The 25,462-nt window shown below is 41.8% G+C and overlaps 1 protein-coding gene across 15 annotated transcripts in view; it reads left to right on the top strand.

The window, feature by feature from the left end:
- Positions 1-24,631, top strand: part of obscnb (obscurin, cytoskeletal calmodulin and titin-interacting RhoGEF b) — a 60,039-nt gene extending 35,408 nt beyond the window's left edge. For 5 of the 15 annotated variants that reach the window (XM_047811438.1, XM_047811446.1, XM_047811444.1 and 2 more), the window contains 32 exons: positions 1,753-2,019; positions 2,386-2,661; positions 3,107-3,379; positions 3,462-3,752; positions 3,891-4,160; positions 4,282-5,529; positions 5,901-6,182; positions 7,972-8,053; positions 8,197-8,330; positions 8,880-9,077; positions 9,188-9,226; positions 9,358-9,456; positions 9,558-9,822; positions 9,919-9,962; positions 10,698-10,799; positions 11,901-11,957; positions 12,546-12,685; positions 12,767-12,967; positions 13,084-13,160; positions 13,295-13,465; positions 14,239-14,398; positions 14,980-15,096; positions 16,295-16,459; positions 18,862-19,020; positions 19,188-19,365; positions 20,138-20,251; positions 20,348-20,515; positions 20,610-20,712; positions 20,792-20,921; positions 21,048-21,141; positions 21,312-21,354; positions 21,553-24,631. In XM_047811438.1, coding sequence (XP_047667394.1) covers positions 1,753-2,019; positions 2,386-2,661; positions 3,107-3,379; positions 3,462-3,752; positions 3,891-4,160; positions 4,282-5,529; positions 5,901-6,182; positions 7,972-8,053; positions 8,197-8,330; positions 8,880-9,077; positions 9,188-9,226; positions 9,358-9,456; positions 9,558-9,822; positions 9,919-9,962; positions 10,698-10,799; positions 11,901-11,957; positions 12,546-12,685; positions 12,767-12,967; positions 13,084-13,160; positions 13,295-13,465; positions 14,239-14,398; positions 14,980-15,096; positions 16,295-16,459; positions 18,862-19,020; positions 19,188-19,365; positions 20,138-20,251; positions 20,348-20,515; positions 20,610-20,712; positions 20,792-20,921; positions 21,048-21,141; positions 21,312-21,354; positions 21,553-22,585 — 6,980 coding nt within the window. In that variant the 3' untranslated portion in view covers positions 22,586-24,631. The remainder of the gene's footprint in view (positions 1-1,752; positions 2,020-2,385; positions 2,662-3,106; positions 3,380-3,461; positions 3,753-3,890; positions 4,161-4,281; positions 5,530-5,900; positions 6,183-7,971; positions 8,054-8,196; positions 8,331-8,879; positions 9,078-9,187; positions 9,227-9,357; positions 9,457-9,557; positions 9,823-9,918; positions 9,963-10,697; positions 10,800-11,900; positions 11,958-12,545; positions 12,686-12,766; positions 12,968-13,083; positions 13,161-13,294; positions 13,466-14,238; positions 14,399-14,979; positions 15,097-16,294; positions 16,460-18,861; positions 19,021-19,187; positions 19,366-20,137; positions 20,252-20,347; positions 20,516-20,609; positions 20,713-20,791; positions 20,922-21,047; positions 21,142-21,311; positions 21,355-21,552) is intronic. The other 10 variants (XM_047811447.1, XM_047811443.1, XM_047811436.1 and 7 more) reach the window with 5 other exon arrangements.
- Positions 24,632-25,462: the final 831 nt, after the last annotated feature.

Genomic DNA, 25,462 nt, shown 5'->3' with positions numbered 1-25,462 from the left:
AACAAATCCGAAAACACATTAACAGATCTGGAAACAGATTAACAGATCCGAAAACACATTAACAAATCCCAAAACACATTAACAAATACCAAAACACATTAACAGATCCGAAAACACATTAACAGATCCGAAAACACATGAACAGATCCGAAAACACATGAACAGATCCGAAAACACATGAACAGATCCGAAAACACATGAACAGATCCGAAAACACATTAACAAATCCCAAAACACATTAACAGATCCGAAAACACAACGACAAGTCAGACAACCTGGAAAAGGTAGGTGTTGTTTGTGAATGGAAACTTACCGATCATCGGACGAGACACCTGTCATTGACCTGTACTGTATATCTTGAATGACAGATGTCTTGTACGATGATCCAATCACAAACTATACCTACCATTTCCAGGTTGTCTGACTTGTCGTTGTGTTCTCAGATTTGTTAATGTGTTCTCAGATTTGTTGTTTGGTTTTTGCATTTGTTTTCTTGTTTTCGGATGCGTTAATGTGTTTTGCACTTCCCGGCCACCGTAGATGTTGGACATAAGACAACCCAGGAGAATTAAATGGAACATCAATTACCAAGAATAAGCTTGAGATTCCGTGTACTCATTTTTTTCAGTCAAAGACCAGGACCCCATCTTAGTACACTGACCATTTTCTTGAGTGTCCCAGGTGGTCTACTTGCTTAAATTCTGGACCCCTTAATTCTGAAATTCTGAAAAAGTCATCATAGGGAATCAGGTCCAGTTTGCAGACTGTACTCTTGAACAATGCCTATGTCACAGATGGTTGTTTTTTTTGGGGGGAATAAAATGTTGACAGTGCTCCAGTCAGTTGTGGATGAGAATCCTTTAAACTCGCCACAGACCACACAATATAACGACGCTGTCTAAAAATCTGTTAAAGTTTGATCACTGTGCAACTTTACAAATGTCAGAATGGCTATAGGATGCAATGACTATCATTTAACACAAGCAGGCAATCTTTAAATACTTATTACTTCCTTTGCAAGATGGACGAACCTATTTTTATACAGAATGGCTTGAAATCATCTGAGGTGCAACATTTCCAGCTTTACTACTGGATTTGCTGCTCTCCACATGATAAAATGATGTTGAAATTCTGCATATAGATAATGTATGGCTACATAAACTTTCCTGACTGGATTCTTAATGGACTTAATCTGCCTTGCATTGAAATAAATAACATGGAGGTTAAAGTTTGTGCCAGAAATATGAAGAGTTGAATGACTAATTGTTGGTAGGATGTAGATCCTGGGCTTTCATACGTGATTTCGGGAGCTTTGTCGGTCTAGTCGCTTGCTTTAGGACCTTGCAAGCACTGGCCGATAAGGAGGCAATAGGGCCCTTAAGGCAACACGGATGCCCTGGGCATATCTAATAATATTTTACCCAAAGGAAAGGATTGTGAACTGTTAATGTTCGTAATCTTGAATTCTGTTCTATCAGAACACAATCAGTCTAAAGACTGTAACAGATGTCGTAACCCTTAATTATGAAATATAACACTTTCATTTTTAAATACTTCATCTACCCATGCCTAAATAGTACTTAACCAATTCGCTTTGCTTCATCCGGGTTTCTGCATCTGATGCATGTACATTTATTATAAAAATGAGTTTACATTTTTCATATGTGAAACAAATCAGAGAAAACTGAAACCTTGCCATATTGGGCATGTGCTTTACTGTACCACTGTTCCTACTTCACCCACGGTTTTTAGATCCTACTGTGGAGGTAGTCAGTGCCATGGAGGATATCGACATTGCAGAAAACCAGCCTGCAGAGTTCATCTGCCAGTTCTCAAGGCCAGTCAGGGCCACGTGGAAGCTAAACGGGCAGCCCGTGCAACCTGACACCCACAGGCTTATAGTGGAGCAAGACTGGACTGTAGCACGGTTGTACATTAGCCGGGTAACCGCACAGGATGTGGGTGTATACTCCTGTGAGGCGGAAGGGACCCATGTTGAGGCACACCTGAGGGTGCAAGGTGAGCCTACCTGCAGCCCGAACTCATATGAGTATTATTAATCGTTAATGGTTTTATAAAATTCTAGCCGGTATTCTTTGAAGTTGTCAGCTTTGAGCTGTCGTGGGGAAAGAGACTGCTCCTTTAGCATCACACAATGGGTCCAGATCTTTGTGCCATAAGGAATCTGAAAGAGTTGTGAGGCTGATGAATGTTATACACTATGGCGTGTTGGAAAACTTCAAACTATAGGAATAACTTTTGGAACATAAGGAGGCAGTGAGGTTTAGTTACTATCCATTTTAATTCTACACCTACTGCTGATCGTTCATTATAATCAAGTTCAAAATTTGTAGTGTTTTATGACAATGTAAACCTGTCTTACAGCTAAACCGATTGAGATCATTCAAGGCCTGGATAATGTGGAGACCATTGAAGGCGGTGAGGCACTTTTTGAGTGCTCCCTATCTGTGCCTGAGTCTAAAGAATGCCGGTGGTTGGTCGATGGAAAACCTGTAAAGGAGTCTAGTAAAGTGGAAATTGTTTGCTTCGAGAGTGGTCGTCGCCACCTTTTGCTGCTGAAGGACTTGAGAGCTGGAGACAACTGTACAGTAACCTTTCAGGCTGGCACTACCTCCACCTCTGCCCTTCTCACAGTCAAAGGTTAGTCAATTTAGGAACTCGCTGAATATTGATGGAATGCTTATAGTAAATAAATGTAGCAGTAATTTGAAATTTAACGATTTTAATGAATTTAACGATTAAGATTTATAGTATTCTTTAATTTTTGTCCATTTTTTTAAAATGTGATTAAGTTGTTGTGGGAAGATTTGTACATGAACTTGGTTATGTTTGATAACCAAGCTATGTTCTATACTGTAGCTTATCTGTATGTTGGTCTCTGTGACCAGAATATCACTCTGTTCAAAGCCACACCCTTCAGGGCAGCACTGACTGCCCCGTATGATGTTTATGCAGACTGACATGTGGAAGAAATGTTGTTGGGGTTGGTGTGGGGATGGGGGTGTGGGTTTATTACCGTATAATTATATTAATTTTTTTTTATTATTTATTATCTCTTATGTAATTTTGGGAACTGTAAATTTAGGGTGGCAACTGGAAGTGGTGAAACCATTGGAGGACAAAACTGTTGTAGCTGGAGAGCCAGTGGAGTTCATCTGTGTCCTGAACAAGCCTGTACCAGAGAAAGACGTAAATTGGTACGCTAATGGTTCAGAACTTCGGCCAGATGACACATGGGCAATGAAAAACAATGGATGTGCATGTACCCTAATTCTGAAAAAAGCCCCTATTCGGTCACCTCTAGAAATCACGTTTGCTGCTCAGGATGCTATTTCAGTGGCCAAGCTAGTGACTATTGGTAAGTGCGACCATTCCGTTTTTGCTAACCTCAACAAAGTAAAGAATTTGATGTTGCACTCGTGTTATGTGTTGAATCCTAGGCGTACCAGACCCCCCTGAGGATCCTGAGCTTGTCACTAAGGGACCAACTTCAGTGACCCTGTCTTGGTTTACACCTCTCAGTGATGGTGGAAGCCCAATCCTTGGATATCGCGTAGAGATGCGACAAGTGGACAGTGCTCTCTGGCAATCCTGCCATGCCGAACCAGTATGCAATACTGAGTTTATGGTGGAAAACCTTATCCCTGGCTCTGGATACAGGTTTCGGGTGGCAGCTATAAACCGTGCTGGTATTGGTGACTCTGTCCAGCTTCCTCAAACCGTTACACTTGGTAAGAATCTTCTCTTCGTAATTCAATCCCAACTTTTGGAATTGGTACAAAACACAAGATCTAGTGAATAATTTGTGCACAAATATTTAAGCCCTCGAGGACATGCATCTTAAATTATATTTCTATTTTGATTTTTAGATGCACCAGTGACTATTGCCAAGAAGCTGAGTGTCTCTGAGCTCCAAAAGGGGAAGATTGCCCGTCTGGAGTGTGAGCTTTCGTCTGAGAGTAAGCAGGTTGTTTGGCAAAAAGATCTTCAAGAGATTGAAATGGGAGCCAAATACCAAGCAGTCACAGAGGGCAAATTCCAAATTTTGCTCATTAAGGATTTTCAGCCTGCTGACCAGGGGACGTATGTTTGTGTGGCCTCAGGAGATGCGAAAACCGCAATAAACCTTGAACTTGAAGGTACCTGCCCATGTTCAATTTTTGTCCACCATCAGACTACACTGTTTGACTATAATGTCAGTAATATGACAGTGTTCTTTCTTTTTCTTGTAACATCTCACAATGTCACTTTTGCATACAGGGGATACCACAGTGATAACCCAGCCTGAGGAAAGTGGCCAGCCTGGCTTGCCCCCTGAGGCTGCTTCTGAGGGTGATCTGCATGTTTTATGGGATGCGCTGGCCAAGAAGCGGAGGATGAGCAGGGAACCCACCCTGGACTCCATTTCAGAGCTGCCAGAAGAAGATGGTAAAGACAAGATACAAACTCAGGAGGGTAAAGTTGTGGAGAAAGACCAGATCAAAGAGAGGGTAAAACCCACTGAAATCAAATCAGAGTTAAATCTATATACCAGTTCTGAAGATGAGACCGTTGGCGGTTCTTCGAGTCTGGTGTCGTACCTTAAAAAGAGCAGCCAATCCTCTGTCACAATGGTCAGCGAAAGTGAAACCAGTGCATCTCAGAAGCTTTACGAACATTTTCAAATGACAGAGAAATCTGTGCAGCAGACAATGGCATCACCACCATTTGAGATCTCTAAGGAGGACAAGGATGAGCTGCAGGAAGCGGCCATCAAAATCCAAGCCGCCTTCAAAGGCTACAAAGCGAGAAAGGACATGCGCCCGACCTTTAAAGAGGTCTTTAAGGACCAGAACAAAGAACCGAATACGACCATACATCTCGAGTGTATTGCAGACGGTAAACCAGACAAAGTCCGGTGGCTGAAGGATGGTAAACCACTGGTAGATGGCAAACACCACCACATAGACATATATAACGATGGGACTTGCTCTCTGATTGTGCCAGCTGCTACAACTAATGACACTGGGCTGTACACTTGTGAGGTCACAAATAAGTATGGCATCGCATCCCACAGTGGAAAAGTCATCATTGGATCCGTGCGAGAGTCCTCCGGACGACGTCCGCTAACTCTCGGTTATAGTGCGGACAGTGAGCCCGAGAGCTCCGGCAGTGAGATGGACGAGTCTTTACGACAGGCGAGCAGGAGGCTCCAGAAGCTGCTTCGTACACGTCTTCCACCAAATGTAGAAGAGGAACCTTTCCTAAGTGCAGACGAGGGTGACCTGCAGCCGCCGGATCCGCATTCGTATCGCGAAGATGATAGCTACATCTACATCCGTTTCGACACGCGCAGCGAAGCTCAGGTTGCGTCCCAGCGATTCCAGGAGATGTTTACACACCAGGGTGTGCCAGTAGACACCGCCATTATTGAAACCGGAACTAAGATAGAACTTCGCATCAAGAAGGTGGGATTTAGCCAAGATGGTTCCCGAACCCCAACTGAAGAAAAGCCGATTTTCGTGTCGGGTATGGCAGATTTACAGTTGTTGTTTTTTTTAAACCTGCACCTAGATTTGGTTTAATGTAGATTTCTAAATTTTAACCTTTTCTGTCTGCGCATGATTTTTGTATGGCTACCACAATTTTGGAATTGTCTGCTATTTAGTTCAGGTTCCCGAGCCTGGTCCTGGAGTCTTCCTGTCCTGCACGTTTTAATGTTTGCCTTGCTCACATTGAAGCCTTCATGAGAGCTTAAATGGATTTGTTAAATTAGTGAAAATATTACAATGTGCACGGTAGTTGTTCTTGGCTGGGGAATGTGGGATCTATAGTATCATTTGCATGAGTTTGTTTGCAGAGCAGCTCAATGTTCTGTCATGCGTTCTTTGGGCTCACAGCAGCCCCAGTCTTCCTGACACAGCTCCAAAACCAGGAAGTCCCAGACGGATACCCAGTCAGCTTTGACTGTGTGATCATCGGCAAACCTTCTCCTAGCGTACGGTGGTTCAAAGATGGGAAAGTGCTACAAGAAGATGACCATTATATGATCAACGAAGACCAGGAGGGCTGCCATCAATTGATCATCACAACTGTAAGGCCACTCGACATGGGTGTATACCGCTGCGTTGCTGAAAATGACAGTGGCATTGCTTCCAGCAAGGCGGAGCTTAGGGTGGAAAGTGAGTATACTGATAAAAGAAAGTGGCTTCCACCCATGAGCAGAAAATCTTAATGATTGAATGCAGACTCGGAAATGTCACTTTCTTTTATCAGTGAATACCAGTGTTATTGCATGTCTTCGTGGTAATAAGCATGCAATGTCACCAACTGAAGGTCTGAGATTTTTTTTTTTATCAATGTTGCGTCCAGACAAATCTGATTTGTAAAACAAGTGTTCTGTTTTCTGTAGCTGATAATACGTTGAGTTTGGATCAACACAAAGATGTCGGATGTGATTTTATTTTACTAGGGCTAGGTTTTAAATGTTCGATTAATTTCTTTGAGCGTCATTTTAAACAAGGTTATATTTTGTGTGTGTATATTATTTAGCGCAGTGGTCCCCAACCTTTTTTCGCCGCGGTCCGGTCAATGTTTGATCATTTTACCGCGGCCCGGTGGGGGTGTGGGGCTGCGGATATACAATTAAATTAAAATTAATAATTTTAATTTAATTGTATTTAATCATGCCTTTTTAACTCACTACAACGCTAAATCAATGAGAACCCTGAGCTTGTTTCTTTACAACGAGACGGTTCCATCTGGGGTAATAGGAGACAATGACACCCGAAGTGTGTCGCTTATGTCCAGTTTATTCCGTTGTTTTGTTTCGGTTGCCGTCACTGCAGAAAACCTCGCTTCACACAGACAGCATGTCGGAAATGGCGATAGGGATGTAAGTGCTGTGGTGACAATCTCAGGGTATTCCGCCATGACTTTAATCCAGAACACCGGCAGAGTTTCTAACTTTCTAACGACGTCTGTTTCGTGCTCATTTTTGCTAATTTGTGGGTTAAATTTGAGCAAACACAATATACACGTACACCAAGCACTGTTAAACATGACAAAGTACCGGTGAACAGAGAGAAGAGCGATACACACCTTCTCTCTCCACCAAAGCTACAAACACCACTGCCGCTCGCAGCCGCTCAGCTCCAGACGTCACCTAAACCCGGCCCGATATCATGATATTTTGCGCATACGCGATATTGGTGCGGCTTTAGGTGACGTCTCTCAGCTCCCGGTTAACCTCTCGTCCATGGAAAGTCGCACAAAGCCGAGAGAAATACACCACAGTAAATAAAATGGAAATAATTTAATGTTTCTTGGGCGGCCCGGTACCATTTGGTCCACGGACCGGTCCCGGTCCGCGGCCCGGGGGTTGGGGACCATTGATTTAGCGTACCTATGCATAAGTCATATAAATACAGGACTGATGGCTGGAGCTTTCGTTTTGCGCGTTGCTCGGATCTTCACTTGTTTCTACGCAACTTTGAAGAATTAAAACTCTGTGTTCTTTGTCCGAAATAACTAATCCTTTTTGTCTAATCTTAAACTTGCAGTCAAATTGCAGATTTTTTCCTTTAGGGGTCACCACAGAGAATCATCTATTTCCACCTAACTCTAAGCTCTCGGCATCCTCTACTCTTGCCCCAATTAACTAAATGTACTCTTTTAACACATCTAAGTATGTAGTCTTTGGTCTTCCTCTTGACCTCTTATCTGGCAGCTCCATCTCCAGCATCCTTCTACCAATAACTCTCTATGATGAACAATTCTTACAAATGATTATGTAGGGTGCTCTTGGGTGTTATGCAGCCCACTGAGTGCTACATATTGTTGTATGTGGTTAATAGACAGAAATATTGACCACCTCATCTCACGTAACATCCTTAACCATCCTTAATCTCCATTTTGTGAAGAACTTGAATGTCTATTTTCCGTGCATTCAATAAATTGTATTTTTTGCAGTGTCTTGCAGCTCGGACTATGACACAGCAGCTGATGCCACCGAAACTTCTTCGTATATTAGCGCTAAAGATTACGTCTCTAGGTAAAAATCCAACCCTTAAAACATTCTTTCCTTACGGTGACTAATGTTCAGTGCTCACTTTCTACTGCGGCAAGATTCTAATTGTGCGTGTTAAATTCAGAAATATGCTTTTTGATCCTTTGTGTTGTTGCTTCATTGCACAGTTCTGAGCACAGAGACACAGAGGCGTTTGAATCCGTGGTGGAGGACGAGCAGCTTCCACAGGTGGTGGATGAGCTACATGACCTCTGTCTGAGTCCTGGAGCACCCAATGCCAAGATGAGCGTCAGGGTCAAAGGTCAGGCATGTTTCCGTTCTCATTGTAGTATTTTTTAAAAATTTGGAAAACATTGGGATGGGGTAGAATGCATTTTATAAAATAATAACGGTCGTAGTGGGGCACGGTGGCTTAGTGGTTAGCACGTTCGCTTCACACCTCCAGGGTTGGGGGTTCGATTCCCGCCTCCACCTTGTGTGCGTGGAGTTTGCTTGTTCTCCCTGTGCCTCGGGGGTTTCCTCCGGGTACTCCGGTTTCCTCCCCCGGTCCAAAGACATGCATGGTAGGTTGATTGGCATCTCTGGAAAATTGTCTGTAGTGTGTGTGTGTGTGTGTGTGTGTGTGTGTGTGAGTGAATGAGAGTGTGTGTGCCCTGTGATGGGTTGGCACTCCGTCCAGGGTGTATCCTGCCTCGATGCCCGATGACACCTGAGATAGGCACAGGCTCCCCGTGACCCGAGAAGTTTGCATAAGCGGTAGAAAATGAATGAATAACGGTCGTTGCACTTTTTTATAGAAAAATAACAAGAATAATAAACAATGTTCATGGTTTGAACATGATGTTTTTAGGATTCCCCAGTCCAAAAGTTTACTGGTTCAAGGACGGAGTGGCACTGACCCCCACAGACAGGGTTTTGCTGTCGACAGAGAGAGACGTGTACAGTCTGGAGATTGTGGAGGTGAAGCGTGAAGATAGTGGCGAATATTCGGTCTACATCAGCAACGCAGCTGGAGCGGCCTACTCCTCCGCACGCATGCTTGTACTTGGTATGTGAACCTGTCATATTTAGGAGATTCAAGTGATTAAATCTGAACACCACCCAAAGTTACGCTTCTTTATTTCATGTGCAAATAACATTTTCTTTTCCTTATTCCAGTTCCAGGAGAGCGCATACCTGAGAGTATGAAGATTAGAGGTGTGTTTGGATATAAACATGCATCAGTAATGTAAATCAATAAGTTTGATATAAATGGAAATATTATGAAAAAGTTTCATTTAAATGCTCTTTGTTTTTTTTTCTTGCATCAATGAACCATGACTTTACAGACTCCAAAGAGCCTCTGGTACCTCCACGTTTTCTCGAGAAGTTCTGCAACCGGACGGTGAAACAAGGAGCGAGCATCACACTGTCTGTTAAAGTGGAAGGTGCTGTGTTCTCTCTACTGACCTTTACATGACTAGTATATTGTTAAATCTACAGTATAACCCTAATGGTGATCTTTTTTCGAATGCACCCCTACCTGTAGGCTCCCCAACTCCCTGCGTGAACTGGCTGAAGGAAGAAGCACTGAAGGACGTTTTGTGGATTAAAGCAGACACTCCCGGATACAAGATTGCCAGCTCTGGCTTTCAGCACAGCCTTATTCTAATGGATGTAGGAAAGGAGCACAGCGGCACCTACACTTGTATCGCCAGCAACCGCGCTGGCCAGTCGGTCAACACCGCCCGCTTGGACGTGGACCAGGGTTTGTCCACATTCCCGAAAGGACAGCAGAGCATCGTTACACCAGAGTAAGCTTTTTAATGACATTGTTTAATTAAAACCTAACCGTGAAGTGTCACCACTAGGACTGTTAAAACATGCTTTCACTGTGTGTTTATTTACAGCATTTGCGGGATTACAATCAGCCCTCCAGAAGAAGAAAGCAAAGGTCAGTGAGCAGTGTTTATTATATACTGTACGTACGTACGTACCATCAACATTGAGCAGTTAATACTCTAAACAATGTGATTCCAATACTCAAAGACTGCACTTTAATTTGTTTTTAAGCTCAAACTGACTAAGATAAGGGAGGCACGGTGGCTTAGTGGTTAGCACGTTCGCCTCACACCTCCAGGGTTGGGGGTTCGATTCCCGCCTCCTCCTTGTGTGTGTGGAGTTTGCATGTTCTCCCCGTGCCTCGGGGGTTTCCTCCGGGTACTCCGGTTTCCTCCCCGTTCCAAAGACATGCAGGGTAGGTTGATTGGCATCTCTGGAAAATTGTCTGTAGTGTGTGAGAGTGTGAGTGAATGAGAATGTGTGTGTGCCCTGTGATGGGTTGGCACTACGTCCAGGGTGTATCCTGCCTCGATGCAGAATGACGCCTGAGATAGGCACAGGCTCCCCGTGACCCGAGAAGTTCGGATAAGCGGTAGAAAATGAATGAATGAATGAATGAATGAATGAATGAATGAATGACTAAGATATGGTGGACTTTTATTACGAATGATATCTTATTGGTCAGGTGGTACTGATTTTCTATAGCAGCAGCTCTAATGGGTCTCATATGTAAGTCTTACTTACTAAGAGATTAAACTCAAGCTACTACAGTATGCCCAAGTATAAACAATTTTCTGTCTGTAAACAAATGCTTCACCTGCTGGAGCAATGTGTCCTTACCTTTCAGGAGAGCCCAAACTTCCCTACCTGCCTGGAGTCGATACTGCCGAATTCTTACAGAAGCTAACCTGCCAGATCACGGAGATGGTCTCTGCCAAGATCACGCAAGGTGAGGGGAAGAGAGCTGTTCACATTTGACTATCGTCACATACACCACTTAAAGGGCCTTTTTACACCCGGTCACTTCGTGTGTTTTCTCTGATCCGATAGCTGTCTGATTTGTTAAAACTGTTCCATTTACATTAGATCACATAAATGCGTCTCGGCGAATCGGATATCGATCCGATCTTTCTACTCCCGCCCAAAATGCTAATATATTTTACCTCATTTCCCGGGGTGATTGAAATGGAACACGCTTTGGTGTATACGGTTGCTACAAAAAACTGCATTTACTGTTTGCTGCGTTTTCGCTGGCGGCAGCAGTGCATTTTAAGACCCAATGAGACGCCTGGGTGTAAGATCGGAGCCAGCGCTGGTGGGAAAACGTGTTTGTTTCTGGCGCGAGGCACGACTCGTGAGTCACCTGCGAGTGCCGTACTTCCGTTTGGGAGGAGTATAGGCTGACGTATGTGACTTGAACAACCACATGCATTTAAACCTGTCCAGTTTCATCTGAAACGCGTCCCAGACCACCTCCTGAAGGGGTTTGTACCATCGGGTTTATATCCGTCTCGAGAACATTTCGGAGGGAATTTAGACCTGGTCTTTTTACCATCGGATAGCTATCTCATCACAGAAAACACAGGAAGTGACCAGGTGTAAAAAAAAACCCCAAAGAAACAATTTAAATGTGTTCAAGACTGATATCACAAAGAAATGCCTTTTTTTCTATTATTAATTATAATAATTATATGCTGTATTATATGTTTAAAACATTGATTATAAAGGGGAATAGAAACTTTTTTACCAGTCCAGTGTACTCCAGTCCAATTTATTGTTTATATAGTATATAACACCCATCAGTTGTGTGACTCTAGAGTCATGCTGTAAGGCACACGAGTAAAAAGGGTCACAGTGTAGAAGCAAACTAGCAAAGAGTTCATTTTGCTTATTATTATCATCTTTAATAGTTTTGCTATTTTATTTTTTTCCCCCTCATCCTTTCCTGACTCCCTTGTCCCATCATTACCTCCTCACTCATTCACTCATCCCTCTGCCCCTTGACTTCCCAGTGCCTCCACACACTCACTGAAACTGATTTGTTATTCAGACAGCATACAGAACCATCAAGTGCTCCAGTGGATGAAAACATGGCCCAAAGTGACCAGTATGTATCCAACGACAGAACAGACAAAACTGCAGCATCTTCATCTTTTCATTTTCACCTGGGTGCAAATACGGTTTCTTTACCTTCATCCGATTAGTGTAATGCTGACCTTTCTCCAGGGATGATTGAATTATTTCAGATTCAGTTCTAGTTAAATCTGAGCTTCTAATTCCTTTCTATTGTAGAATGAAATGTTTCATGTATTACCTTCCTCTGTCTCTCTTAATGCCTCTCTCTGTCACCGTTTCCTATTATGTCTCTGTCCACGTGTTTGCCTTTTAATCTGTCTGTTAGTCTCTCACTGTCTCTCTTAATGTCTCTCTCTATTTCTCACTCTCGCTCCTTGCCCTCTCTCTCTTTCGCACTTTCTCTCTTGCTCTCTCTAGTGTCCCTCTCTCTCCTGGTTTTTTTTTTTTGAAATGTCATCCAAAACAAAAATGGGACATACAGTACAAACTGTATGTCCCATTTTTGTTTTGGATGACATTTCGCTTTTCGTTTAACTCCGTAACCTGTCATTTATTCTATCTGTCTAATATTAGTTAACGATATTTAAAAATCAGATCTTTTTTTGTGTGTTTCTTTCAGCCTCATTACGTGTGCCTGGAGCTGATAGTGATGATGAGAGTAAGACTCCATCTCCGTCTCCTTTCCACGGACGCTCGCGTCCTGCTTCGCTGATTGCTGACTCTTCCTCGGAATCCGACGAGGGTGAAGCCCGAGGAGAGGTAACGCTCACCCTTTTTATATATATAGTATAAATATATTCTATACCCTATTTCCATGTTAAGAGTCACTTCTCTGTTTAGATGTTTGACATCTACGTAGCGATAGCGGATTATAACCCCATGGGACTGAGTAAAGAGAGCGTCGCTCTAAAGGAGGGGCAGTACGTGGAGGTCCTGGACTCTGCTCATCCGCTCAAATGGCTTGTGAGAACTAAACCCTCTAAAACAACACCCTCACGTCAAGGCTGGGTCTCTCCAGCATACCTAGATAAGAAGCTGAAGGTGAGTGTCACTCGTCCAAGTTTAAAGCCTCGTCATGCCGATAGCCTTGAAGTCTGCTCAGTTTCTTCTGGTTTGTTTTTTAACACACTAAATGCTACAAATGCCTTGGCCTTTAGGTTTCTGCAGATACAGGAGAAGTTCCAGAGACCACAGGAGAGGCGGTCTCTGAAGGGGAGTACAAAAGGAAGCTCTGGTGCGTTTTCACTCTTACGCGCACACGTTCGCTTCACGTAAATCGAGTCGTCGTTCTGATTAAACATCTTCGTATAAGGCAGATGTGCACACTGAATATTTCACAATGCAGTTCTTTGTTTTTGTTTTTTAAAGCCAACTCATCCAGGAGCTCATTAGCAGTGAGAAGGAGTTTGTAAAGGAGATGGACTTTGTTACATCGCACCATCTGAAGCATATTGAAGAAGAGAGCACGCCTCCTGAAATTCGCACTCACAAGGACGCCATCTTCCGCAACATTAGTGACATCGGTTCATTCCACAGCAGGTACATAAATTAAAAGTGCAATAAAGTCTGTTGGGGTGGTGTGTCGAGTCCGTGACTCGCAAGGCACTTTAATCGTTTTAAATCCCAGCTGCATCACACAAGGTTCTTCTGGTTTCTCAACTGACTGTGAACTTGGAGTGTTTTCACATGTGAAGCCTCAAACCCTCTTGAATCATTCGCATATCTTATTTCATATATAAAAACTTGGAATGTTTTACCTCAGAATGTTTTGGAAGGGTTTGTGATCAGAAATGTTGGGTTTGTGCTTTAGATTATCTCCGCTGATGGGCTTGGGTCTTTTTTTTAGTTTCTTTTGAGGGAAATAATTGTGTAATTGTGTTTAGTTTTAAATAGTTGTGTAGATGAAATTATACATTGGGGAGCACGGTGGCTTATTGGTTAGCACGTTCACCTCACACCTCCAGGGTTGGGGGTTCGATTCCCGCCTCCGCCTCGTGTGTGTGGAGTTTGCATGTTCTCCCCGTGCCTCAGGGGTTTCCTCCGGGTACTCCGGTTTCCTCCCCGGTCCAAAGACATGTATGGTAGGTTGATTGGCATCTCTGGAAAAATTGACTCCGTCCAGGGTGTATCCTGCCTTGATGCCCCGATGACGCCTGAGATAGGCACAGTGACAAGTTCGGATAAGCGGTAGAAAATGAATGAAATTATACATTTGAATTTTTTTTTTATCAGCTAGAAACTGTAGTATTTCATTTCATTTCCTGTCCTTCCGTTCTTCATTTATTTATTTACTTACTTTTTTTTTTTAATAGTTCTTTTCTTCCTGGGCTGGAAGACTGCGACACAGATGACGACATCGCCATGCGCTTCCTAAAAAACACAGAAGGATTTGAGAACTATCTGCAGTACTTGGTAGGTCAGGCTAAAGCCCAGGCTACCGTTAGTGAGAAAGATGTTCACAAGTATTTCAAGGTAAGACCATAAACATGACTTACAAAAGCACATACAATACAATACAAATACAGGCCATAATTTATAGTTTTTCTCAGAGATTGGTCAGTTCCTAAATTATTTGCACCCTTAATGAAAACGTATGGGGGGGGGGGGGGGTTTGTTTTAAACGCATAAAGGGAGAGTAGACGTGTTAATGTTCTTTATCTTATTTTTGACACAAATTCTTGCTATTTCTAAGTAGAATATCACATTTTTTTAAGGTTGCCACTATTCTTTTACAAATTTTACAAATACATTATGTAATATTTGAAATGTGACATATTAAATTAAAACATATGTAAAGCTTATTGTTCACTTAAATCTTACACACACAGTCAGGCTAGTGAAATGTGCAAAAAAAATTTTTAGCCTGGAAAAAAAAGTTTGAAAACAGATCACGGTGACACATTTATGATGTTAACATGGGTGCTTACAGCCGTCTGGTAGCTCATGTAGACAATTTGAAATTGAAGTCATAATAATAATAATCTGAAAATTAATATCACTAATGTGACTATGGCTTTGTGTGGAAATGATTGTCGCCCTGTTCGTAAAACTAGAATTACACAGATTCAGAGTTGGCGAATGTGGATCCTGCAGAAGGGCCGGTACGGAGCGTGAATAGTTATCTTCAGAGACCACCGGACAGGATCCAGAAATACAAGGACCTCTTAAAGGTAACACACCACCTTTTAATTTTGTAAAATTATTAACTGTTATTAACTATATAACCAGGAGCGGTTCTAAGGTTTCATCTTTAGGGGGTTTTAGCCCTCAGTGAGAATTTAAAACAAGAAGAGTTTTATATTATATATTATATGACTGCATATTATAAGCCAAAAGTTATGGTATTATTTAAAATGGCAAAAGTGGACACCAAAATTTTATGCATGATGTAATGATGTCAGTCTTGAATCAAATCAGTTCATGTATGTGTGCATTCTTTTTTGTCCAATGAATGCAGTCATTAATAAACTAATATTCACAAGACAAAGACCAAATCAATAAATGTTATTTTTATTTAGTATTGAATGGATTGTTTGCATTAATATTTTGTTTGTGCTACAACTCTGGTAATAAGAATAGTGACATTTCACTGCTATTGGTTGCCGTATTTGCGTCTTTCCACCGATTAACATTATAGATAAACGTCTCCAGCTTTGACTGCACGTGCACGCTGCGCGTACCTGTGCTTCTCCGTTCAAATAAGGCAGACAGCTGATGACGCACTTTTGAAAGTCTACAACGCACGCGCGTAAAAGCAAAGTAAAAAATCTCTTGGATCAAACTGATAAATAATTTTCTTTCCCATCGACGACATGTCCTGCATTTTAATGTAATTTTTTTTGTTTATTTATGAAAGGAAAAATTATACCTTTAGTTTTAGGGTGGCTGAGATGACATACAGGGGGGCTGAAGCCACCCTAAAGAAGGTCTAGAACCGCCCCTGTATATAACTATTAATTATTATTGTTTGGAAGCCGGTCATTTGCCGTCCAGGGACCAAAACTGTGGAACGCACTTCCAGCACACTTACGATGTATCACTGTGCTGAGTGTTTTTAAATCGCAGTTGGAAACTCATTTATTCATATAAGCTTTTAACACTTAGCCTCTGATTCAACTGCTATTTTATGTTCATTGTGTTCTTATATTTTATTGTCTATTGTTGTTTTACTGGAAAACACCTTGTACTCCTTTTGTTGGTGTAAGGTCTTCTATAAATAAAATTTGATTGATTGATTGATTGATTGATTGATTGATTAACATAATGTTAGCCATGTTTGTTTTATTGAACATTTTGCCTTAATTTGACCAAATTAAAACGCACCTACGGCCTTACTGACATGGATTTGGAATGTGATCTGTTCTGTAGGAGATGATTAAAAATAAGGCAAGGAACGGACAGAACTGCTGTCTTCTAGAAGAGGCTTATGCCATGGTTTCTTCTCTTCCCACGCGCTCGGAAAACACGCATCATGTCTCCCTCATCGAGAACTACCCCGCCAACCTGGAAGCCTTAGGAGAACCTATCAGACAGGTACACACAAACTATACACCTCATTATTTAAAGTGTCATATTAATTACGTTATATAAATGTACATAAATACCCTCGTGTTATTATATTAGCATGGATCATAGTCATACACATTTTGTACATTTTTGCGCTAACAGATTGGTAGTAATAGATAGAAGAGAACACGATCTTAGCCAAGGGTAGAGGCACAGGAAAGACAATCAGTGTTCAGAATTATGACAAAATACAGAGACAATATGGTGAAAACAGATAGAAAAGGGCTAAACAGAGAGCGGGTGCATTAGGATAACAAACCAACAAGAAGACATGGACCCAAAGCAAAGGTAAATGGCAAAACAAAGAAAACTGCATGTAGGACTAATTAGCACAAACACTTCGAGGAACCTCTCTGAGATGGGGGGTGGTGGTGGTGATGGGATTCTAGAGATGGGTTAACAAATTTTGTTATGGTATTGTTATTGTAGCGGCACAATGTTCTTAAATCCGCCGAGGAGCTGAGTGGGAAGCAATAAATTCGTGACACGTTAATCATCCTTGCAGTTTGCTGTTTATTCTCCATCCGTTTGAAAGCTTGTTTCTATATAACAATGTATAACAGTGATTTGCTCAAATTCAACAATACTGCTTCTCAATGCATATATTGTTCTAATACCGTGATTATACGGTCAACCAAAAAATATGTGCTCCTACACTCACCAGCACATGCTTCCGGAGCCACACAGGTGTTTTAAACCTTACGTAATTACTAACTCCCCCATTCTCCCGCAGTCACATGACATACACCTAACATGGCTCCTACAGTTATATTCATTCATGTTCTACCACTTATCCGAACATCTCGGGTCACGGGGAGCCTGTGCTTATCTCAGGCGTCATTGGGAAATCGAGGCAGGATACATCCTGGACGGAGTGCCAACCCATCGCAGGGCACACACACACACACACACACACTCTCTCTCTCATTCACTCACACACTATGGACAATTTTCCAGAGATACCAATCAACCTACCATGCATGTCTTTGGACCGGGGGAGGAAACCGGAGTACCCAGAGGAAACCCCCGAGGCACAGGGAGAACATGCAAACTCCACACACACAAGGTGGAGGTGGGAATCAAACCCCCAACCCTGGAGGTGTGAGGCGAACATGCTAACCACTAAGCCACCGTGCCCCCGTATTGCTATATCATTGGGATAATAAAGGCAGTAATCACTGTCATTGTCTTCGTTATAGTGCAAAGTTACTAGTAACTTAATAATTACTAATAATATCAACATAAAGTATTTACTAACAGGCAAGCGATATTATTTCAGGCAAATATTCAGTCAAAGAAAGACAGAGATGCAAAGTCTACCCTAATGGACAGATTTGTGTGCAACAAATAATGTTATTTATACATACAGTAACATGCTGAAATGGTGATGTACAGCTGATCAAACCACTTCAATGTTTAATAATTATTTAAACACTATTTTATGTCTACTCTTAATGAGTTCAGTATGAAATGATCATTCTCTTGTCATGTCTCTTTTTTGAGACATTAAGGCTTTAAAATGAATACTACATCATTTTAAATTTGTCCTAATTATTCAACTTCAATCACATTGATAATTAAATCAAATTGTCTAATATATTCCCTAGAACATAATTAGGGTTGGGGGACAAATCTAACTTGTAAAAGGTCAAGAATCTTGTTTTGAATCAACATCAAACCACTTGCCCCAAATATATTACACTTTAGCAGTTGAAACCTTTCATTAAATGGTATTTAATTATATACTACACCTCTAACTTGGGTAACTTTAGCATTTACAGAATATTTTTAAAGGAATTTTTATTTCAAAATAAATGTCCATAACTTCTAAAAGGTTAAGTGAGTTGCCTTCACTTGTATAAGGGTTTTTTTTACACCTGGTCACTTCATGTGTTTTCTGTGATCCGATAGCTATCCGATGGTAAAAGACCAGGTCTAAATGCCCTCCGAAATGGTTTCGAGACGAATATAAATCCGATGGTACAAACCACTTCAGGAGGTGGTCTGGGACGCGTTTCAGATGAAACTGGACAGGTGTAAATGAATGTGGTTGTTCAAGCCACATACGTCAGCGCTATACTCCTCCCAAACGGAAGTAGGTCACTGCTTTGCAGGCTAAGGCAAAGATAATCGAACGTCCGTGCATTTTGTGTGGGAGTAGAAAGATCGGATCGATATCCGATTCGCCGAGACGCATTTATGTGGCCTGATGTAAATGGAACAGTTTTAACAAATCAGATAGCTATCGGATCGGAGACAACACATGAAGTGACCGGGTGTAAAAAGGCCCTTACAGTATACATGATCTGTGGAATTAAGCTACATTTCTCTTATTGTGGTCTTTTTTGTGGGGGATTTTATTTGTTCAGGGCCCCTTTATAGTGTGGGAGGGTGCTCCAGGAGTCCGAACCTCTTCAAGAGGCCATCACCGTCACGCCTTCCTCTTCAAAAACTACATCATCATCTGCAAACAGAAACGAGACACGAACTCAGACATCCAGACGTACACGTTCAAGAACATGATGAAGGTAAAAAAAAACTGCTGTTAAGGCTTTAATTAAAAAAATATATATATACACAACAAATTTATATGAATAACGTCTAAGCATTTTTAGAGTGTACCGTGGAATTTTTTTGTTTATAGTTATGTTTTAGTCTAGGAATTAACTCAGTTTATTTACTGATATGATACCAGCTTACCAACATTGACGTGAACGACACTGTGGAAGGAGATGAGAGGGCGTTCGAGATCTGGCACGAACGTGAGGACTCGGTGAGAAAGTACACCCTGCAGGCACGGACCGTCATTCTGAAGAACTCCTGGCTCCGTGAACTCCGCAACCTTCAGCAACGCTACAGCATGCCAGCATGGAGTGAGTAGCCCATGTCCCACTTCTTGACAGTAGTACAGCTGCATATCACTGGTTCATATTAAAGCCCTTTTTCTAATTCATCGACGTTTCTATAGTAACAATTCACAACTTGTTTTGCTCTACATACACTGATTAAATATTTGATTTGACATTCTTTGTGAGGAGATTAGAGGCTCACGGTGGCTTAGTGGTTAGCATGTTCGCCTCAGACCTCCAGGGTTGGGGGGTTCGATTCCCGCCTCCGCCTTGTGTGTGTGGAGTTTGCATGTTCTCCTTGTGCTTTCCTCCGGGTACTCCAGTTTCCTCCCCCAGTCCAAAGACATGCATGGTAGGTTGATTGGCATCTCTGGAAAATTGTCCGTAGTGAGTGAGTGTGTGAGTGAATAAGAGTGCCCTGTGATGGGTTGGCAGTCCGTCCAGGGTGTATCCTGCCTCGATGCCCGATGACGCCTGAGATGGGCACAGGCTCCCCGTGACCCGAGAAGTTCGGATAAGCGGTAGAAAATGAATGAATGAATGAATGAATGTGAGGAGATTTATGGAAACAGTTACCAATGTTGGTATTTAGATAGTGAAGATTACTCACTCTCACTCACTCACTCACTCATTTTCTACCGCTTATCCGAACTTCTCAGGTCACGGGGAGCCTGTGTAGCTACTGAAAATGATGTATTTGAGTGAAGATAAAGTAATTGTGTGTGTGTGTGTGTGTGTGTGTGTGTGTGTGTGTGTGTGTGTGTGTGTGTGTGTGTGTGTGTGTGTGTGTGAACAGGTCCACCAGACTTTGAAGCAGTGTTGACTGACTGCACAGCAGAATTGGGACAGACGGTCAAACTGGCTTGTAAAGTCACAGGATCTCCTAAACCCGTCGTGGCCTGGTTTAAAGGTAAGTGTGGTGTTGGGCTGTTCTGGAATTCTGCTTGTTGTCATTGCATTACTCCTTGGTCTGGTCCGCACCTTACTCCTGTATATGATTGCGCAGATGGCCGAGCCGTAGAAGTTGACCCTCACCACATCATTATCGAGGACCCTGACGGTTCCTGCACTCTTATCCTGGATAACATGACTGCTGATGACTCTGGACAGTACATGTGCTTCGCCACCAGTGCTGCAGGAAACGCTAGCACCCTGGGCAAGATTACAGTACAGGGTGGGTTCCAGGACCCGGTTTCTAGTATTTATCCTACAATCCACATCAAGATGAAAAAATTCTTAGAAACCTATTCCTTTTTTTGCTTTTACAGTACCGCCACGCTTTGTCCACAAGTTGAGAAACGTTTCCTTGATCGCAGGGGAGGATGCTCAGTTCACTTGCACGATACTAAGTGCCCCACGTCCAAAAATAAGGTATTTATTTGCCATGCTTGAATTCTCTCCAAAAATGTGCTTCCCTATATTTTAATTGAACTCTCTTGCCCCTGCTTAGGTGGTTTAAGGATAGCAAGCTGCTAACAGACCAGGAAAAGTATCAAACCTACAGTGAGCCACGTAGTGGAGTGGTGGTTTTTGTTATTAAGAACCCTGGAGAGAAAGATCTGGGGCGCTATGAATGTGAGGTACAGTATTGCAGAAGAAATACTTGGTTTCTTTAAACGTGTCAGAGCTGCTGTTAGCATTAAGCCATTTTAACCAATTAGAATCCAGAAATCAATTGCTATTATTATTATTATTTTTTTATGCAGTTGTCTAACCGGCTGGGCAACGCAAAGTGTGCAGCAGAGTTTGTTCTTCCTACCTTAGCGATGGCAGGAGGAGACCAGGCAATATCTATTGAAGGTAGAGAAAATGATTTAGAGATGTAAATAAATGTTCCATACTTAAGATGGATTAGAATTAATCTTTCAGGTACTCAGACCAGTGAGGGATTTCATGGAGGTACTTTGTGGAGTGGATCTTAATTGTGACCTATATTATACATAAACATTTCATTTTTGCTTTTCTTCTAGTTACAGAGCAAGAGACTAAAATCCCAAAGAAAACCATCATAATGTAAGTCTTTAAAATTTTAGATACATTTTTTTCTATGCAACAGATTGGGACTTACGATTTGGAATATTTGGAAAATGTCTTCAAATTTCTTTCTGTCTATTTAGCAATACTAGCATATATTCTTCTATTTAAATATGTCCACTATTGACTTCAACCAGTTGAGACATTGTGCAGAAATTCTGTATTGTCCTTTTGCAGAGAGGAGACGATCACCACTGTTGTGAAGAACACTCGAATGAAGCGCCATGCTTCTCCTCGCACATCCTCCATGGGAGTTTACCGCTCCGAAGCCTCCACCCCTGAACCTCCACGACCGAGGAGGACACTGCCTAGAAAAACTGTCCCCACTCTGTACGTCACAGAACCCGAGGGCACCGCAGCCAAGAACCCCAAATGGGTCGAAGTGGAAGAGATAATCGAGTATAAAGTGAACAAGTCACCAAAGCTGCCAAGGAGAAGAGGCGCTTCCCCCAGCAAGAGACAACCTCCTGAGAACCCTAACCTTAACAACTCCAACAACAAGTTAATGGAGGCATTGCAACCGTCAGAGGCTGGTGTGGATTCACAAACGTTTTCTTGGGAAGCTGAGCCATCAAGCGAGTTGGAAACGTTAGATTCTTCAGAAGTGGAGGTTGTGGATTTTGATCAGCCGTGCATCTTGACTGAAAGCGATGATGACATGGAAGATATTCAGGCATGTGGGGGTTGTAGTAAAACAATCTTAGATGACGGGAATAAAGTGTTTTCCCTGGAAGACCTGGAGGATTATGTTCCTAAAGAAGGGGAGACATTTGGTTGCGGAGATTCACAAGTTCCTGAAGAGAAACCATGTGAAATTTCTGTCCTGCAACGAGAAATTAACGAACCCACCGTCGGCCACCCTGTCCTGCTAAACTTGGGCTGTCCAGTAATGAGTCCAAAGGTCCGTCCTGGGTTCTTCAGTCGCTTCAAGGAGCACTTCTCTAACGTCTTTTCCGACCACTCTCCACCTGGGTCAAGCGGAGAGAAAGTTGTCCCGATTCGTGTCGGCGGGGTGTCCTACGGCCAGTCCGAGTCCGTTCCCGGATCCTCGAGAAGTCACGCAAAGGTGGAAGTAACTCGAAGGTACTGCTCCGAGGTTCAGCGAGGGATTGGGGGTGCTCAGCAGAGCTTCAAAGCCCAAATCTCTGCACCAGTTGGACAACCGGTCACCGTTCAGATCCCCAAGATGAACCAGTCTGGAAAGCCGTAATCAAGAAGAAACCAACAATATTGCTACCTATTGTACCCGCCTTGTCTTAAAGCCCTGTCATCTTTCTCCTAACTAGTTTCTGACTTCTAGCTCTAGCTTTTGTGGTCACTGGTCGGAGTCAGGAACATGTATGAGAAAGGTGACCTCAGGGTAACCCCATGTACTGACAATGTTTGCAATCTACAGTTTGAGGAGCCTTCTGATTTGTACATGTAGAATGTACACATTTCAGTCGGCTTCCTTCATTTCCTAGTACTAGCAATGTCAATGTTTTACACAATCAAAACAAACTGTATTTACCTCCGAAAAAGATTTCCCTAACATGGATATGCATCATAGAACAGTGACTATAGTGGAAATTTTTTTGTTAATGTCAACAGATCAAAGATATGGCCAGAAGTTGCAAGTCTGAAACTATGAACCGTTGACGTACATAGCTAGCAAAGTATTTGCTCGGCTAGCGTCCCCATTTTGCTCACGTACTTTAACGATTCATACCATCCGGTCATCTTTTACTTGTTTGCTTACATCTGATGGCACTAACAACATTTTTCACTGTACTCGTGCTGTCTTTGTGATTTGTTTAGGAATTTTAGCAAATGTCAGAAGTTTTTATTTAGTAAAGTGCTGACGGATGCCAACCTACCTATTTTTTCTAGCTAACAATTTTTCTTAGTGGTTAGTTTGTTTTGATCCATCCATGGGCTGATGAAGCCTTTTAAGCTAAACAATTCAATGACGAGTCAAGTTTCAGTAACGGGATCATTCCATGTTTTCCAGAAGGTCCTGAAATGCCCTTGCTTAGGGCAACTAGGGTCAAAAACTGAGTTATATACACTGAGAATGGGTTGAGTCTTGGTACGTTAATCATGGTATTTAACATGTCTCGGTATCTCGTACCCAAATGCCATGATAAATGAGCATCCATGTGTTTATCATTTAATGCCTTCTATTTAAAATGGTACCTGATGACCTGATCAACCCAACACCTGATACAGCAGCACCGCAAACACAACCTTATTGGTATTGCAGTAAATATCATGTTGGCATGTCAATGTATGCCTATAAAGTTCATACTGTATAATAAGTGTAATCGTTAAACTGGTGATTATACTCCATGTATAATAATTTAAGCTCTGTTTAACTGTGGAAAGTGTGATTTTTGGGAACGTTTCATGCTTTGGATAATACAAAAGTGTTCAGTAACACTGCATGTTTTGACAGCGTGTCCAAATGCGTTTCCATAGCGTTTGTATGAATATGTGTAAAATGGATTCTCTTTATGTGCAGCACAGAGAAATCCGAGTATCTATCTCTTGTTATAGTTACTGCAGAGATTTGATTCAGCTTGAACTGGGGTTGGTTTGAGGTTGAGGTTGAGGCAAAACCTCTTGGCATGAATTTTAGTTATTATTATTATTATTATTATTATTATTATTATTATTATTATTATTATTATTAGAGAAATCTTATTATAGAAGATCTTTTTCCCAGATATGTGTACTACGTTTTACTGAACTGGTGTTGGATGCATTTTCTGAAATACAGCTAGAGAAAAAAAGTCTTTTAACCAAATACATGTTTGGAGCGTGTGTGTCAGGGAAGAATTAAGACATCTAGTTTAAATGACTGTAAATGAGAAACTCTGAATAAATAAAGCGTGTCCTGCTGAGTATTACTAAAATTGTACTTCTCCTTTCATGTTGCTTTGACAAAAAGACGTTGCATTATCCAGATTAAATGTTATGCCTAAAAACTTGGTACTATTCAATACTCAGAAGTGAGTAACATTCTTGGTACCGTAATTTCCGGACTATTGAACGCACCTGAATATAAGCTTCACCCACTTAATTTTTAAAAAATTATTATTTTGAAACATGGCTTGTACCAAAAAATAAATAAATTAGCAGTAAACAGTAGCCTATCAAGAAAGTAATTGGTCACTAGCTTCCTCCTATAAGGCAAGAAGTAGGACGTGTTAATACAGGATGAGCTTTCCAGCGCTGGAGAGATCTGAAGGAGCAGGAAGTTGGCCACATATTCACAGGCTGGAGTTTCCCGAGTCAATAACTCCTGAGCTAAACGCTGTTACTACACAAATAACACCTCTTTTCTATCGTAGTAATGTAGAGAGGCAGCTACAACCGCGTTCTACTTCTTGCCTTATCTTCACTTTCTTTCTTTGTTTTTATCCTCCATGTCAATGTTAAAACCGCTTCCTGCCAATGTCACACATGCGCACTGAACACGCTCTCCGCCACATATTGACAAGACACGCCCCTTTCTGCTCATTGGCTACACGTTTGTTTTGATTTTTAGTTTGTGGTCCCGACTCAGTTTTTTTAAGCATTTCTCAAACATCGGAGACCCTACATTTAACCCGTTCGGCAATTTCATTGGTCTAAAGAAAGCTTCATGCCACCAAAAAACTGAGCACGTCACACAAAAAAAAAAATAAATAAATAGAAAAATCAATATATTAGCCGCATCATTGTTTAAGCCGCAAGGTTCAAAGTGTAAGAACAAATGTTGCGGCTTATAGTCCAGAAAATACGGTACTAATTAATCAGAAGTGTCCTATCTGGTGTCGTTCAGGTGCATGCTTTGCAAATCATTATACACAGTATTTTTTATTTCTTTGGGGTTTGTTTTTGCCATTTTTATTAACGGATACATTTAGCATAGTTTCTTGCTGAATGACATCTGGATGACGGAGGCTTTGAAGCTAAACTTTTTCTCTGAATTGAAAAGTTTTGGTTTTGTGTAATAAATGACTTTTTTAAAAAATGCATTCAGGATCGCTCCATGTTCTGAAAGTTCCTGAAAAGTCCTGTTAGGGCAAGGGCAAAAACTGCAATGCATTGAGTCTTGAATCTG

Source organism: Tachysurus fulvidraco, chromosome 3 (genome assembly GCF_022655615.1).
Source record: "Tachysurus fulvidraco isolate hzauxx_2018 chromosome 3, HZAU_PFXX_2.0, whole genome shotgun sequence".
Classification (NCBI taxonomy): Eukaryota; Metazoa; Chordata; class Actinopteri; order Siluriformes; family Bagridae; genus Tachysurus; species Tachysurus fulvidraco.
Note: the sequence above shows the minus strand (reverse complement) of the source record. Positions and strands in the feature narration are given on the sequence as shown.